This window comes from Doryrhamphus excisus, chromosome 17 (assembly GCF_030265055.1).
Source record: "Doryrhamphus excisus isolate RoL2022-K1 chromosome 17, RoL_Dexc_1.0, whole genome shotgun sequence".
Lineage (NCBI taxonomy): Eukaryota > Metazoa > Chordata > Actinopteri > Syngnathiformes > Syngnathidae > Doryrhamphus > Doryrhamphus excisus.
Window position 1 is genome coordinate 12,406,444 of NC_080482.1, and position 17,475 is coordinate 12,423,918.

Consider the following 17,475-nt stretch of genomic DNA (forward strand, 5'->3'; position numbering starts at 1 on the left):
CATGCGTGGGTTTTCTCCGGGTACTCCGGTTTCCTCCCACATTCCAAAAACATGCTAGGTTAATTGGTGACTCCAAATTGTCCATAGGTATGAATGAGAGTGTCAATGGTTGTTTGTCTATATGTGCCCTGTGATTGGCTGGCGACCAGTCCAGGGTGTACCCCGTCTCTCGCCCAAAGACAGCTGGGATAGGCTCCAGCACCCCCGCGACCCTTGTGAATGAATGAATGTATTGAACTACTTTCATTTGATTTTTGCTTCTTTTCAATAAACAAGAAGGTGAATATCAAATTCCCCCCACCCCGACACGGATTCAAAGCATTCAAAGACGCCAGCATCACCATCCATCCGTTTTCTATGCCGCTTATCCTCACTAGGTTTGTGGGTATGCTGGAGCCTATCCCAGCTGTCTTTGGACAAGAGGAGGGGGTACACCCTGGACTGGTTGCCAGCCAATAACAGGGCACATATAGACAAACAACCATTCACACTCACATTCATACCTACTTTAAATATTGAGTCTCCAATTAACCTAGCATGCATGGCTAGAACATGCAAACTCCGGCATATAAAGTGTACATAAACACCACAAACAGGCTCTCCTCATAGTTTAAAAATAAAATGAATTCATTACATTTTAATGAGATGTGTGTTTAGCTATTAAATTAGTTTTGTCACTTCTAACAGAAAGATAAGACGCGGATGCTTCGTCCAGGTAGCTTAGCATACAACATCCGTCAAAAGTTTGGAGACACTTTTTCATTCTGTTGAATGAGAAAGTGTCTCCTTACTTTTGACTGCAAATTGACCTACACGGAACCGGTGTAGCATCATTGGTGATTAGCAAAAATTCTGACGACGAGAATGTCTTTTTAACATCATCCTGTTTCAACTTTGGAGTGTGTGTGAAGGAAACGTACCGTCCTCATGCAGCCTCGGCCACTGGCGAGCATCAGACCGGTGTAGCGGCGGGGTGGGGGCTCCTCTGTCATCATCAACATCACCATCCAATAGAGGCTCCAGGCGGGGACACTTTTAAAGCGTTTCTCAGCAGCTCAGCCGACCAGAGTGTGCATCCTCCTCCAGCGTCCTCACTGCGGGACGTCACTTTGCCAACATGGACGAGAGGTGCCTTTGAAGCGGGGAGGCGAAGCTTAACGACGCCGGTGCCTTCATGGAAGTGACCCTTCAAAGTGAGTATATATACGGAGTCTTTGAGGCAGTATGGATGCAACGCAGGGGAGCACATTTTTCATACTTTTTCATGCATTTTAATGAAATACAGTGTGGAAAAACATCAGCTTCTCATGCAAAATTTTGATGGACATTTAAATTTAAAATGTCAAATCTCACAATAATATTGTTAATAATAATAATATTAAAATTTATATGTTGGATTTGCAAAAGTTCATGTATAAGTGAACTCCAAAATAATGCATGTTGTGAGTATTGTTTATATGTGTCTATTTGTCCTTGCACTCTGGGGATGATTAGCTGGATATGAGCGAGCTTTCTGCATGAGTGGGTAGATGCATGCAGGGAGGGGGTGATTCGGAGAGAAAGACAGGAGGGTTGTATAGTTGGCTGCTGGAGGACTTGAATGTGAAACTGAGAAGCCAGATAAGCAATGGCAAGAGAGGGAGAGCCTGTAGCCAAGCTTCCTCCTTTTGGAGCGTTCCAAGAAAGTGCTTCCATCATGTGGAGATGTTTCTTCTTCTGCTTCCTCAAAGCAAGCTGGCTCTCATGCAGTCATTAGTGGCATCAGGTGCAGCAACACACACATAGTTGTATAATAATATGGAAATAAGCAATAACATGCACATATAACAGCAGTATCTTTACAAAGATGATTGGCGCTCTCAGAGGTATTCCTTAAACCTGCTTATTATTGTGCTGCGTGAGAAAAGCAAGGAAATCAATCACATCAATTGGGGATGCGGGTGCAGAATCCTGCTTCATGTTGCAAAGATTCGACAGTTTGTGTGTCTCTGCGGATTAAAGATGCCACAGCCAGCCCAGAGTTGTGTTTACTACTACAGCTGTCCACTTAGATTATGATGTCACTCCTCCACAGCTGGAGAGTAGCATCCGTCTATCTGTCCATTCCGCCTCAAGTGAGCTCACGTTACATTGCTAACAACCAACAAAATAGTTCTAACATTCCCTATTCTAATGTCATTCCCACTGTAGCACTCGCAGGTGTTTCCTTTTCTGTATTCATCCCTCAGTGGAAAAAAATGGACATCCCTGATTTATAAAGTACCACCCCAGTGAGAAGACAAGTTGTGTCCTAATTGAGAGTCTACAACTATGGAGGACCCAGACAAAGACCAGATCTTCACTAGCACCCCAGAGAGTCAAGCTACAAAAAAAAATAGTCAACGACAATACAACTGAACACAACATGCAGTATTTAAATGAAACTTTTTATTAATCGATAGCCCCCTAAACCAGCACGGCGGACTAGTGGTTAGTGCGCAGACCACACAGTTAGGAGACCCAAGTTCAATTCCACCCTCGCCCCTCTCTGTGTGGAATTTGCATGTTCTCCCCGTGCATAATTGGGTTTTCTTCTGGGACTCCGGTTTCCTCCCACATTCCAAAAACATGCTAGGTTAATTGGCCACTCCAAATTGTCCATAGGTATGAATGTGAGTGTGAATGGTTGTTTGTCTATATGTGCCCTGTGATTGGCTGGCCACCAGTCCAGGGTGTACCCCGCCTCTCGCCTGAAGACAGCTGGGATAGGCTCCAGCACCCCTGCGATCCTTGTGAAGAAAAAGCGATAGAAAATGAATGAATGAATGAATGAATGATAGCCCCCTGAACCTTATAACCGGTTAGGCAGCAACAACTGCAATCAAGCGTTTGTTATACGTAGCTTGCAATGAGTCTCTTACAGGAGAGATTTTTCTCCCATTTATCTTTGCACAATTGTTGTAATTCAGCCACATTGGGAAGGTTTTCCAGCTTGAAGCGCTTTTTTAAGGTCATGCTACAGCATCTCAATACAGTTCCGGTCAGGACTTTGACGATGCCACTCCAAAGTCTTCATTTTGTCTTTCTTGTCAGCCATTCGGAGGTGAACTTGCCGGTGTGTTTTGGATCATTGTCCTGCTGCAGAACCCAAGTTGGTTTCATATATTCTTCAGGATGTTTTGGTTGACAGCAGAATTCACGGTTCCACGTCCTGAAGCAGCAAAACAGCCCCAGACTATCAAACTACCACCACCATATTTTTAGTGTTGCTGTGATGTTCTTTTTCTGAAGTGTAATGGGATGTATGCCACTGGGCCTTTTGAGCATTATAGTTAGAAAAGCCAAATGGGAATTCTAGTGTTAAATGTGACAAACTTGCAAAAATAAAAATCAAATCAGGAAGGGTGCAAACACTTTTTCACACCACTGTATATCACAAATCTGAGATGCAGTTTTATTTTTTTGAAATATATTACAAAATATCAGAGTGGCCCTCGCTGAAAAACATTTGGACACCCTCAAGCTTGATAAAGTGACCACAAGGACGCGAGCTGTCAAGTGATTAACCTTTTTAATCAGTTTAATCACAGTTCTCAAATTTCTCATGATAAATCCCTATTTGCAGAGGCAGTATATCTGAAATATGCCATTTTTGAGACTGTATATGGTGCTGGACTAGCCCAGGACAAGAGCATCTGATTCTGTAGGAACGCTATATTGTGCCTCTGCTTGCCGTCATAACAAAGGAGTGTGGCTTGCCATGATGCAGACACATTATCTAAATGTTTGGACAAACAAATTAAATAATTTAGTTACCACAGGTAACGCATTATTTTTGACAGCTCTAGTAAAAAACACATTTTTCTTTTGTGGTGCCATGCCATCTTTATGAACTGGCCTTCAATTACAATGAACTGTTTCATATAGGGGCTGTAAAGCTGCCATCTCCCTCCTTTGTATGTTTGTTTGGAGGTCCAAGCAGACACATATACATGTGTTATTATGAATAATCTTTTTATAAATAAAGTAGGGCTCGTCTTCATGATGCTGATGCTAACGTCATTACAGCAAGTGGGGCTTTTAATTCTTCGTCTCTCCATTACACGGCAACCTTGGAGGCGACTGTGAAAAGTTTGCTGTGTTTTTGTGTCATGTAATGTAAAAGGATAGGCCCTCTTCTTTGTTGCTTTGGCTGGCTGTTGGGTGAACCTGACAACCTAACGGAACAAAAGCTGTTTTTAACCAATTCAAGGTCCAATCCTTATACAAGTGGGAGAGTGTTGTTGGTTGTCTTCAAGGCTTCTTCCTCTGAAAGGAGTTTTTCCTTGCCAAGTGTTGCTAACGTGACATAATAAACCCCTCTTGGTAGCTTTTGTTGTGTTGACTGTTGGATGAGCCATAAAGATTTTTAAAATGACAACAAATGACAGTAATTCTCCAAAATATCCTCATATAAAGAATGAAAAAATAAGTATGAAACAAGGTCAGCTCCTGGATTCAACTAAGCAAATAGGTAAGAGCTTCCCATTGGATAATTAGTGAATAGTGAAGACATGAAAAATAACAATTTGCAGACAATAATAAAAATGTTATTAAAAGCAGTGCTCATATTTGACTGCACCATGAAGGTGACAGTGACAAAAATCATCTCATTACAAACTCTTTACATTGAATGTTTTTTAGTACAAGTAAAATAATGTTTCTCATGAAAGTTGGAGGTGTCAAGGTAGAGACATGCCTTTTATGGCGTAAAAAAACTTCCATGTTACAGAATACTGTAAAAACACAATTTGTGTTCTCCTGAATTGCATAACATACTGTAACTATCATACGTGTACTTAATGTACACAAACAAAACAGGATGCGCACTGATACTGGCTTTCTGTATGTGCAGTGCCAATTGTATTCTTCTCTCTGATTGGTCAGATTATCAATAGATGGGAAACTTGGGCCAATCAGAATAAAGAATAAAGAAAGGGATTTAGCGCCTTTTGGTTGAAATCTGAAATGGAAATAGTGCCTTTTGGTTGAAAGCATAAATTTCATATCACTTTTTTTCATATTTTTTAAAATGATTTCAAGACCAAAATATGTGATTTGGATACACATGACAGAGGTCTATTAAACTCATGAAAAACATGCAATTTAGTGAAAATTGGATTTAGCGCCTTTTGGTTGCAAGCTCTTCATATATTATCAATCCACTGTGTACTTTACAGTCTTCTCATACTGGGATACCGGTGAGATATAAAAGCCATTTTTGCTTGTTTTGGGGGTTGAGTGACCCCCGGAAAGGGGGAAGTATTTATTCTTTTTCTCATGCTTATCCCAGCTGTCTTCGGGTGAGAGGCGGGGTACACCCTGGACTGGTCGCCAGCCAATCACAGGGCACATATAGACAAACAACCATTCACACCACACTCACAATCATACCTATGGACAATTTGGAGTCGCCAATTAACTCCACATAGAGATGCCTGAGGTGGGTCTCCTAGCTGTGTGGCCTGTGCATGCTAACCGCTGGGCTACCGTGCACCCGAGGAGGAAATAAGTTAGGAAAAACCTTAGTATTGGAAAATAGCTTGACTTACAAACTAGACCACAAAACAAGCTAAAAAGAAACTAAACCCGTATAGGCAATCAGAATACTTTCAAAGTCAAGAATGTGCTGTTGCAAGACAAAGATACACGTCTTTACATTCTGTGTATGAATGCCGAAGAACATTCTCTTGGAGAGATATTTGATCAATACCAGGTCAATGTTAACACAATAGTTCACTAAACAAGGACACTTCCCATTGTAAACTGTGTCTGAGTGCAGTTATTTAATATTCCGTGACATGTTTCAGCTGCTAACAAGTTAATTAACCCTAACTGATGCTTTGTATAGCTTCTCAGAAACAACCGTGTCTAATGACAGCCTGCGGTTATGGAAAATATACTAAAATGGGGTTAATAACTATTCAATGCATTATTAAAAAGGTGGAAGCAGAGTGGGGAAACTGTGCAGTACCGTCATGGCCAAAAGCTTAGAAAATAACACAAGTACTATATTGGTTTTGGAGTAAAAACATCCTAATTACATTTAGAACTACAGTCTTTTGTCAATTTAAAATTGGCCTGGGTTTGAATCTCCACTTGGGCACCTCGGTGTGGGTTTTCGCCCACATTCCAAAATCATGCGTGTTAGCCTAACTCTAAATTGTCCATCAGTATGAATGTGAGTGTGAATGGTTGTTTGTCTCTATGTGCCCTGTGATTGGCTGGCAAACAGTCCAGGGTGTACCCCGCCTCTCGCCTGAAGATAGCTGGGGTAGGCTCCAGCATACCCTAGTGAGTATAAGTGGCATAGAAAACGGGTGGATGGACGTTGGCCAGCACCTACCATGATTCATCTTACAGTCTGCATCATCATGCTGGAAAAAGCATAGTTTGCCACCAAACTGTTATAGGATGGTTTAAAGAAATTGCTTTCTAAGTCAATCAGCATGACTGAGTCATCTTCAGCTTTTGACCTTGTCAACACTCTGACCTACTTTAAGCCAGAGAATCACCGGCGTTATGTCAGCTAGTCCTTTTGTGACAGGGCTAAAATGCAGTTTTTTTGAGGATTAAGTTAATTTTCATGACAAAAAGCGACTTTATTACTCATTGCCATTCATCTTATCATCGTCACAACATTCTGGAGTGTGTGCAGAATAGCCATGATAGAAACTATTTTTAGAAAAGTGCAATGATGTAGATAAATGCAACAGTTAAGAGTTCGTGTGAATGAGGCCGGGCTGCACTGTATTTGTTATGTTCGCCAAGCGCATTGCAAGGTTATGTTTTTGCCGGCATTTATGTGTTTGTGTGTCTGTTTGAAGAAGAAGACATTTTATTCGTGTCCGTGGGGGAAATTGATTTGCAGCAGAGAACACTCAATGGCATTGCACACACACATAAAAGAAACACTTACAGATAACATGTCCACATTCCACACATGAAGGCCAGCTGGATCATTTTTCCTCTACATATTTAAAATTTTGATTGCTGCTGGGAAAAAGGACAGTTTTTTTTGTTTTTTTACAGAGAAGGGCAATAACACCTTGCAGATGGCAATAGTTTAAAAAAAGAGGCAAGTGGATGCCTGCCATCTGTGTCTACCTTGTTCATAATTGGGATTTTATAAATGTATTCTATGGAATTCCCAACAGTTTGCTGCTTCATTTCCAAAACAACAAATTATTCAGAATGTCAAAACACGTTCAATAAATCACAGTAAAACATGTGGGCCATTTTGCAACTTTTCAGTTTGTGTTCAAAATAACATGAAAAGTTCTGAATAGATTTGGAAATTGAAAATTTCAGGAATTGTCGGAAATATGGAATATGGCATATGGAAGAACAGATTCAAAGGATTGTTTAGCATTGCGAGATGCTAGATGCATTTTCAGCATTTGTGCATATAACTCCCCCAAAAATTCAGGCCACTTGCAAAAAAAAACACAGGACAAGTTTCCAACAGGTTGTACAAAATATCAATGGCTGATCCAAAAAATGTAGGTTTATTATTTTGGTGCGAATAATAATATAGAAAGTGCTTACCATGTCAACGCATCATGCAACGCACAATTCGTGTCTCTTACTCAAATTGTACCATGTGGGAATTGCTCCGCCTCTGTGCCACACTGAATGGTCCATACCAAAAAAATCAGATTACAGGACCATCACCCCCCTCCAGTGAACAGGAGGGACGTAATGGTATACGTTTTTATGTGTACCTCGGTATGAAGGGTTCAATGGTTCAGTTCACATAAAACGGCTTAGCTTTTATGTAGAATGATTTTTAAAACAAAACTGAAATTTAGTCCGCTTTTAGTCACACTACGCGAGCTTGTGGCTGTGCAACTTCCCCTCCCTCGCTTGAGATGGGTATAGAGTGGGAAATTGGTATGGAGCTAGCAATTCAATGTGAATATGAATACATGTATCGTTACACCCCCAGTGAACAGTAGGTTTTTGATGATAGATTCAAGCTGCATAGCGGTTGAGTGATTTGCCCGCAGGCCTCACAGAGTTCAATTCCGCCCTCGGCCATCACTGCATAGAGCAGGGGTCACCAACGCTGTGCCCGCGGGCGCCCATGCGCCCATGTGGACCACTTAAGGCGCCCGCGAGGCATCTTGTAAAAATAGCACTGGTCACAAATTATCATTGTTATTTTGTGCTTTAAATTTTGAATCAGAATTGATTACATTAATGTATTTTTTTAATCGTCTTATAACATCAAAAATTAAAACAAAAATATTTTATAACAAACTCTTACCTCAAGTCAAAGTTCATGTGTGTGCACGCGTCCGCTCACTGCTTTTCCGATATAGTGCAGCAGTGATGAGGAGTTAGCTTACTCGTGCAATTTAGCCCCCAAAAACATGGCAGAAAAGCGAAAAAGGACTTACATTTTGCACAGTGATTGGGAGGAAGAATTGTTCTTTACGTATTTTGAAGAAAAATGTATGTGTCTTATTTGCGGGACGACTGTTGCAATACCAAAGCGGCACAATGTGGAGAGACACTTCAAAACTTGTCACGAAAGCTTCAATGCGAGCTACCCACCCGGCAGCCATTAAGGACGGAAAAGGCCCGTTTGTTAAAGGTAGCTTTGGACAAACAAAGGACTTTTTTCACTAGGCAGGTGAAAAAATCACAGAAAGGTGTTCCCTCTGACTTTCAAATATGTGAGCACATAAATAAATGTTTCTTGTTAAAAAATATGTTTTTGTTACCATTATTGTGGAAAATAATTAACATTGACATGTGAGCAGTCGGGTGGCACGGCGGTCTAGTGGTTAGCGCGCAGACCTCACAGCTAGGAGACCAGGGTTCAATTCCACCCTCGTGTGGAGTTTGCATGTTCTCCCCGTGCATGCGTGGGTTTTCTCCGGGTACTCCGGTTTCCTCCCACATTCCAAAAACATGCTAGGTTAATCGGCCACTCCAAATTGTCCATAGGTATGAATGTGAGTGTGAATGGTTGTTTGTCTATATGTGCCCTGTGATTGGCTGGCCACCAGTCCAGGGTGTACCCCGCCTTTTGCCCGAAGACAGCTGGGATAGGCTGATAGGCTGATAGAATGAATGTGAGCAGTCGCTTCACATAGTGTTACTACTACTATTCCTTTTGTTCTGATTACTAAAAAGTGATCCGTGCAGTTTTGTCATTTTGGAAGTTCACCGCAAACATGTCATGTAGCCCTTCATACTGTCCGTGCTCACAAAGTAGCCCTCGGCCTCAAAAAGGTTGGTGACCCCTGGTGTAGAGTTTGCATGTTCTCCCTGTGCATGCATGGGTTTTCTCCAGGTACTCCGGTTTCCTCCCACATTCCAAAAACATGCTAGGTTAATCGGCGACTCCAAATTGTCCATAGGTATGAATGTGAGTGTGAATGGTTGTTTGTCTATATGTGCCCTGTGATTGGCTGGCCGGAAGACAGCTGGGATAGGCTCCAGCACCCTCCCGACCTTTGTGAGGATAAGCGTTAGAAAATGAATGAATGAATGACAGATTAAAACAGTAAACATGAACTTGTACAGTAAATTGTACATATTGTACATATGTAATATTGTACATATTACTGTTATATCTTGTTGCATTCACAGATCATACTGTTTATAATTTATATAATCTGCAATAGCCATACTCTAGTCACTTCATTGCAATACTGTACATATTACTGTTATTATATATATTGTCACATCCATACTGTACATACTGTTTATAATCTGTCTAATCTGCAATAGCCATATTATAGTCATTTATATCCCTGTACATATCCTCACTGTATTATAGTCATAGCCTGTTATAGTTTGTAGGTCTGTCCATTTTTCTGCATTTACTTACTACTAAGGTACTTATAAAATTGCACTTCTGGTTGGATGCTAACTGCATTTTGTCGCCCTGTACCAGTGACATGAGCAATAACAATAAAGTTGAATCTAATTTAAGCTAAATGCTGAAGTGTTTCATAGGGTGCCTTCAAGGTATCTTCTACATTTCCTGTTGCTCAGTGTTGATAGCATTTGTTGGGTTTTGATCCAAGAATGAAAGCATCTTTCCTTTCAGGTGGTAATGTGAGCAAGCGGCCTCAGTTTGTCCAATGATTGACACCAGTACGCCGGCCATGCTGGACAGAACCGGGCCAGCGCACTGCACAGTGTGCTGCTGCACGCTGGCCAACAAAATCCTCATGGTGGTTTTCATGGTGCTGCTGATCCTGGCCATCCTGTTCGGGAACCTACTGACGCTGGCAGTGGTTCTGGGCACCAAACACTTTCACACGCCTCAGGGGTACCTGAAGGCCTCGCTGGCCGTGGCCGACCTGGCGGTGGGAGTCTTCGTGGTGCCACTTTCAGTCTACGCAGAGGTCTACCTCATGGCCACCGACTCCGCCCCCGAGTGGACGGCGTCCAACTCGCAGTCGGTGAGTTTTCACCCTTGCAATGTCATCGGGCCCATCTTTGCTGGATGCACATTGGTGTCCATCACCACCATATTCTTGCTGACCATCGAGCGGAGCATTGCCGTGCTGCGCCCGCTGCACAAAGACTCCGTGATAACCCGCAAAAGGACCACCATCCTCATCGTGCTCTCCTGGCTGGGGAGCTTCTTCCTGGCCGTGTCGCCCATGGTCTTCAGCCGTGAGATCGCCCTGGAGTACAACCCCTGCAGCCGCATGTGCAACTATGCACTTGGGACCATCAGCGAGTTCCCCTCGCAGGCGTGGAACATCCTCCTCCTCTTCCCGGCCTTCGACTTCACGCTGCTGGGCGGCACGGTGGCCATCAACATCATCTCGCTGTCCAGCATCAGGCAGCACTCGAAACGCAGGAAGCACCTGGCGGAGGCCGAGTGTCAGAGTGCCACTAAGCCCAGCTTTTCTGACATTAAAGCGGCCAAAACCATCGGGACACTGACGGTAGCCTTCAGCGCCTCCTTCACGCCCATCGCTGTCTTTGTGGTGGGCAACGTTTTGGGAAACGAGTGGTGTAACTTTTCCTTTTTTGCCTTCTGGATTTTGGCAGCCAACAGCTGCTGCAACGTGATCATTTACAGCGTACGCGATCAGAAGTTCAGGCTTTGTGCACACAAGCTGCTCATGCCTCTGCAGAAGAGCGAAGCAAACAAGAGCTGCAGACAGACTTGACCTTTCAGTATTTAAACACGCTTTGCTGTGTGACGTCTTATGAACGCTGATCATTGTGGGAGTGGCTAGTCTTGTTCTGTGTCAAGATGTGGAATGGTTCTGTAGCTCAGCTCCTCATTGAAAAAGTGTGATGCAGACCAACATCTCATATATCACAACAAAGTTCCTCATAAAAACACGCGTCTGCGCTTTTTGTGTGGTAAAATGTGTCCTTTCCAGCATTGTGCTTGACTTGTATGGAAATTACGTTTCTAAGTGATGTATTGGAATTGTTTTGGAGTGGTTGTCATGTGACAGTCATGTGAGTATCCCAGGATATGGCTTCCCTAAAATGGCAAAGTGTCAGGTCGAAAAGCTCTTTTGCCATTCAATGTCATTTTAAAGCCAGGGTCAAAGATTACAATTCTCGTGTTTTTACAAGGAGTAAAAACACGTTAGAATATTCGACGATTCGATTCAGAGTCTGATTAGACAACAAATCTCCCCGTGGAATAGGATGAAAATGTCACATGACCAAGAGTGTGCCATTCTGGGAATTCTTAGTTTTTCTTATAAATAGCCTATTTTGATTTGAAAAAAAACCCACCCTAATTTGTGTTAATAAAGAATTGAAAAATACGTGTGTGTTTAACAGAAAACCTATACTTACCATGAATTATTAAAATCACCTGCTTCAGTGAACACCACAGACACTTATTGGCTACTAAAAAAGTCATCCAAAGTGTGAAAGTATTTCAAAAAAGTTATATATTACAGTTAAATAGTAGTTTTTGTCCACAACATCTTACATATCACGCGACAACCTACATGGCTGTTAACATTTAAAGGAAAACTGCACGTTTTGGGGGGAAAATTTGCCCATCATCCACAATCTTTACATGAGACATGAACACACGTCTTTCTCTTTTCTGTGCTTTCTAAAGATAAAAAAACTGATAAAAAGAGACAGCTCATTACCGCATGGAATGGGACACACATATGCTGTCTACAAACACTGCTATTAAAACACCTCCAATAAGGTTGAATGGTTTTACTGCATATATACATACATGCTGTAACCATGCAACATTCATGATAGCATGTAATACTTTTTACTGTATTTTGGTCCATTTAAGCATTACTGGAATGTCATTCCTTAGCGCATTGCTTTCACATATCCATAGACACAAACGCCTATACCTAAACTCAGAAAGAAAACCATAGCAGCAGTGATGGCAGCGCCAATATGTAGCCTTACCTTTTTGGTAGGAGTCTAACGCAATATAAGCACAAAGCTAACGCGCTTCCGTGTGGTGTGGCGAAGTGTCAGTGCGCCAGTAATGTAATTTACGGCTTTTTCCTGATTATGGAGTCTCCACAGCGGATCTTTTAACAATGTTAATAATAATCATAATAATTGTGTTGGTGTGGCTTGGTTAATATGCACATGAATGGAGCGCTGTTAGCGCTTTTTGGATTTGAATATGTGCTTCCCATTAGGTACAGTAATGAGCTGTCTCTTTTATCTGTATTTATATGTTTAGAACGCATATGTGTTCATGTCTCACCAAAGGATTGTGGATGATGGGCAAAAGTACAAATTTCCTTTAAAACCTGACTGTGGATTTTAATCCAATAAAATTAGGTTGCTAACAGTTTAGCAAGCTGTTGTTTTACAAGACACGTTCCTATTTTGTTTGCGCTTTTCTGATGTATGAATGCGATAGTATTTCGGTTTTGTTTGTCTTAGTTTCTGTGTCTAAATAAATTAAAGGTACTATTGTTGCACACCTAGTTCTTACAATATTTCTTTAATTAATTCTTACAATACAAGCAAGGAACTCTCTATTTGGCTTTTAGCCTTAAAACTGCTACAGAAAGCCTGACACAACTACTTCACATATTTTGGCCACAATAGTGGCATTTTTCGATATGAGGGGCATTTTGCCACAGGGCCCGTCTACAAAAACACCCTGCGGCATCAGTGCATGCAAAGAGGCGAGAGATACGGCAAGAACTCGTGGCTGCTTCACCATGACAACGCACCTCCTCACAACACCCTGCGCATCGGACAATTCCTGGCTGCGCTGAGAGGAGCATCGCCAGTCTGGAGCAACCTGACCGCAGGAGGCCATCAAGGCCGGATCTTCCCATATTGGCATATTTCTGATCAAAAAAATGAAGGCAAGATGGCGTGAGATGCTAATGATGCTAATGCATAATTACAGTAATCCCTTGTTTATCTTGGTTAAATGCTCCCAAACCAAACCATGATAAGTGCATTTCCGTGAATTAGGATTCTTTATTTATAAATGGAATATTTTCATAGTTAGAAGAGAGACATGTCATCTAAATATAATTGTTTTAACATTAGTAGTGCCCTCTACACATGAAACAAGTCACCTTTATACTCGTACTTATAGGTTATCACATGGTTTGGCTGGTATCAGGCCAGGTATCATGAAACTGGGCCTGATACCAGACAAACCATGTGATGATCTTATTATCACATACTATTTAATCATGAGCTTATTATCACGTACTATTCAATCAAAATACCATTTGGTTTCCAGAAAATGTTCAGTTTATTACATTATTATATCTAAACAGTGTAAACACAATAATTGCAAAAATATTTCAACACTAATATTTTATCAACAGTCTTATCTTATCAATGTCTGACAATTAAAGTTCCATTAATCAAGTTTGGGTTTTTTGGTGACTGGAGAAGCACTAGGAATATTTATAGTTACAGTGACATTTCCTGTCACATGCGCGAGTTTAGAAAGTTAAGCCCGACTTGTATTTGCATTTTTGGTTTTTTCGATCATTTCAAGAGTGTCCTCCTCATTAATGGTGATAAAACGTTCCATTTCTAATATTCTGTTTGCTATTTTCCCTATTTGTCTTTCGCCGGGAGTGTCAACCGCTGACATGTTGACAGAGCACAGACGGCAGCAAAACAAACGCTGTGTGTTCACGCTCGTGCGCTGTTCTCTGATTGGTTGTTTCACGGGCACGATACCAGAGCAGCGCGCTCTGAGTGGACAGCTACGGGGGCTGATACTGGACATGGTTAAACTCTATATTTTATCAGTATCACTGCCCTGGGCTTTGACACAGTATCATTTCAGCCTTTTCCCGTATCATTCATTGGCGGTTTCTAGGGTACAGGGACAATTAATACTGTAGTATGTGATAATACCCAATATAGGAGACATAATATCAGAATATATGATGTATTGTCTCAATGCAACTACTGACAACTTGTGAGCAGTCTACAACACTACTACTACTACTCATTATTATTATGAATGTGTCTTCTGAATGCCTTATATTTGCACCTTAGTTCATTTATCAATTTTCTTTGCTTAATTTAGGCCAAATTTGCTTCAATATGCATATTTTTTTACTAACCAGGCCGTAATCAAAAATCATAACAGAGTCAACAGGTCCATGTGCAAACAAATACATTTCACAGTGAAATGCATTTGATATTCTATTGACTTTATTTTTGCCAGTACCTAACAGCATGCTTGGGGATATTTTACACATATGGAAATACTGTACTATACGAATTGTCTGTCACAAACAGATTTACATCCCAAGTGGACAGGCTTCATGATGAAATAAATGAAGAGAAAATTACATGAATAGCCAATTACTGTATATTTGCATCTTCTCATGAGTGTTGATCATCTCAAGGGGACTTGTGATAGCTTCCAAATGAGACGGTGAGCATCCATCATCATCATGAAATCAACTTATGCATATGCATTAGGGATTGTGTACAGATACTTGCAACATGGTGTTGTGCATGATGTGATGGTCATGGATGAATGGCATAACAATGGATCTCGTTCACATTCAAAATGGATGTGGATCAAATGGCCCATGGTGGCAAAGAGGTTGGGCTGGCATATGTTATGGACAACGGACACAGGTCCATTTTATGCCAATGATCCACCATGAAAATGCACGTATCCCATGTTACAAGGATCTTTGTACAATTCCTGGAAGCTGAAAACAATGCTTCTATGCAATGTTTGCATAGTAGCATACTCAAGGGACATGTGACCCATTCAGCATGCTTGGGATGCTCCGGGTCGGCGTATATATGGTGGTCACACCAGATACTGACTTGTTTTCTGTGAACAGTGTGAAAAATGTTTTTTTCTGGGAAGACTTTCTATGAGGTGTAACTTTGTGCACTGGACAGTCAAGCTGGCACAAATCTAAATCTCTCTCTCTCTGATGCTGCCAAACATGACCCCATATGACCTTGGTGAAGCTAGCACCAACACTATACTTGAGGTGTTCCATGTACCTGGCCAGAGATGTTATGTGGAGGAAAACCCGAGGGGGACCTTTCCCTCACATGAACTGTTGAACTGGCGAGGTTCTGAGGTGGTCTGGAAGGTGGCAAGTCAGCGTAAGACCTTCCAGCCAGAAACTGCGGCATGAAAGATGATTACAGCTTTTCTCAGCAATTACTCTGACATGCACGACACCGCTACCGCGACCCCTGAAGTCCACTCACACTCAATCAGGTGAATGTTTCTGAAGCCCCAATTAAAGTCTTTGAAAGCTACTTTAAGCCATTTGTCCCAGGCGTGGATAATAAGTTTATCTTGGCACAAAGAGAAGAAATGACAAAACGTCTGCAAGTGTTGTCAACACTGCTGTAGACATTTTGTTAACACGGGAAACAGCATACGGCATAGCACCGTGAGACTGGCTGAATGTAAAAGGGAGCTACAATCCCAGCTAGCCAACAACAGACGTCATGGCAAATACGTATTTACCATGGCGTCAGACTTCAGCAAGTTAGTCGGCTAGTCCAGCCGCATACTGGCCCATGTTCACAAAACAGTCCAGTGTGAAATGCCGTTGACAGATTGCATTTCTTTTGCTGGTAGGGAATCAGGAACTCCCATACGAGGCATTGCTAGCAAGTTAGCAGAGGAGCAGAGATTGGGAGAGGGCAGAGCGCTTCGCTGGCTTACAGCCACGCCCATATAAGGAAGTCTGCCCCTCTGTGACATCACAAAGGGACAGTTTTACAACACCTTTAGAATCCCAGGGTTTTGAGCCATCCCAAACATCTTTTAGGGCTCACTTCCAAATGCGCAAACCTCATTATCTGAAACTTTGGCATCGTTTATCACGAGAATAAAACTGCATTTATAGGTCAGAAAAGTGGATAATGATTCAAGCATAGTGCTGTTCATGTGTACTTCTTATTAATTCAGAATGTTTATCAAAAAATTATTTTTTCAAAATGTTTGTGGCAAGTCAAATGATTAAAAATGTTTTCTTAATCTTCCGTCAATATTTACTGTACTTTATTTTATGTTGTTTCAGTGTACAAATTAAATAAAGCCAAAATAAACATCGTCAGTCATAAATTTTATTGTGAAATCTAATCTTATTTACAGTCAAACCTCAGTTTCTCCAATGTCCGTTTCGGTTTTCACCAAATTTCTGTACAGTCTCAGTTACTGTACAATATTGCACGTAACAAATCTGTTTGCCCTGTACTTAATTTTGTGAGCTCAAGTGCCCATACAAAGCATCCTACACAGTGACTTACTGTCACTTTTCATTGCGTGCGACTGCCAAATAACCCACCATGGGGCCAAAGGAAGTCGTGACCACCGGGGATTACACAAAAAGGGTGAGAAACAGTATTGAATACAAGAAAGTTATGTTAAATGTTCATTTACCCAACTCTTTCATCAATTATAATTATTTTGCATTGTATTTTGCATGTAAAATCACGTACTCCACATGAAACTTATCTTTGTTCATATTTGCAGGAACATAAAGAGTAGATTGTGAAAATATGCAGATTGGAATGTCTTATTTTTTGTTGAAAATATTGACATGTCCGTAAGCACATAGACTGCTCCACGTGTACAAAGTACACAGCTGGTGCGTCTGATGCTACTGTTAATTACACAGAGGGGACTCTTACAGCAAAATGATTCCTTTAACGAGGAAATGATTCCTTTAACGAGGAATCTGTCCATTGCCCCCGAGCCTCACCGCCTCAAAATAACCACTTTGATCTGCTTTGTGCGTGCATTTGCTTAAAAACACTTTAGGACACGATTCTTTCTGAGAAGACGTGACTTATTCTGTGGAAAGGTTTCAGCAAACACGCACTGAGAAGGAAAGCAGTTTGCCTTCAACACAAGGCACCTTTTCTATGTGATACTTATGTTTTTGCATCATAAAAGATTAACTTCATGAAATATGCAGCATGCACTGCAACACGTGCCGCCTTAAGATAGCAGGGTGGCGTTATGTAAGGAAACGATGCCCACAA

The 17,475-nt window shown here is 41.4% G+C and overlaps 2 protein-coding genes across 2 annotated transcripts in view; one reads left to right on the forward strand and one right to left on the reverse strand.

Annotated features, from left to right (window-relative positions):
- The window catches only part of plekhf2 (pleckstrin homology domain containing, family F (with FYVE domain) member 2), a 12,774-nt gene extending 11,688 nt beyond the window's left edge, over window positions 1-1,086 (reverse strand). The window contains exon 1 of the mRNA XM_058053424.1: window positions 921-1,086. The gene's annotated coding sequence lies outside the window, so the exon portion shown is untranslated. The remainder of the gene's footprint in view (window positions 1-920) is intronic.
- LOC131105377 (5-hydroxytryptamine receptor 1B) lies at window positions 819-12,894 on the forward strand. The gene is made up of 2 exons (XM_058053422.1): window positions 819-1,193; window positions 10,085-12,894. The coding sequence occupies exon 2, from the start codon at window positions 10,119-10,121 to the stop codon at window positions 11,163-11,165; it is 1,047 nt and encodes a 348-aa protein (XP_057909405.1). The 5' UTR covers window positions 819-1,193; window positions 10,085-10,118; the 3' UTR covers window positions 11,166-12,894.
- Window positions 12,895-17,475: the final 4,581 nt, after the last annotated feature.

Excerpts from the sequence above, each read along its gene's own strand:
- LOC131105377 (XM_058053422.1), top strand. The coding sequence starts at position 10,119 with ATGATTGACACCAGTACGCCGGCCATGCTGGACAGAACCGGGCCAGCG.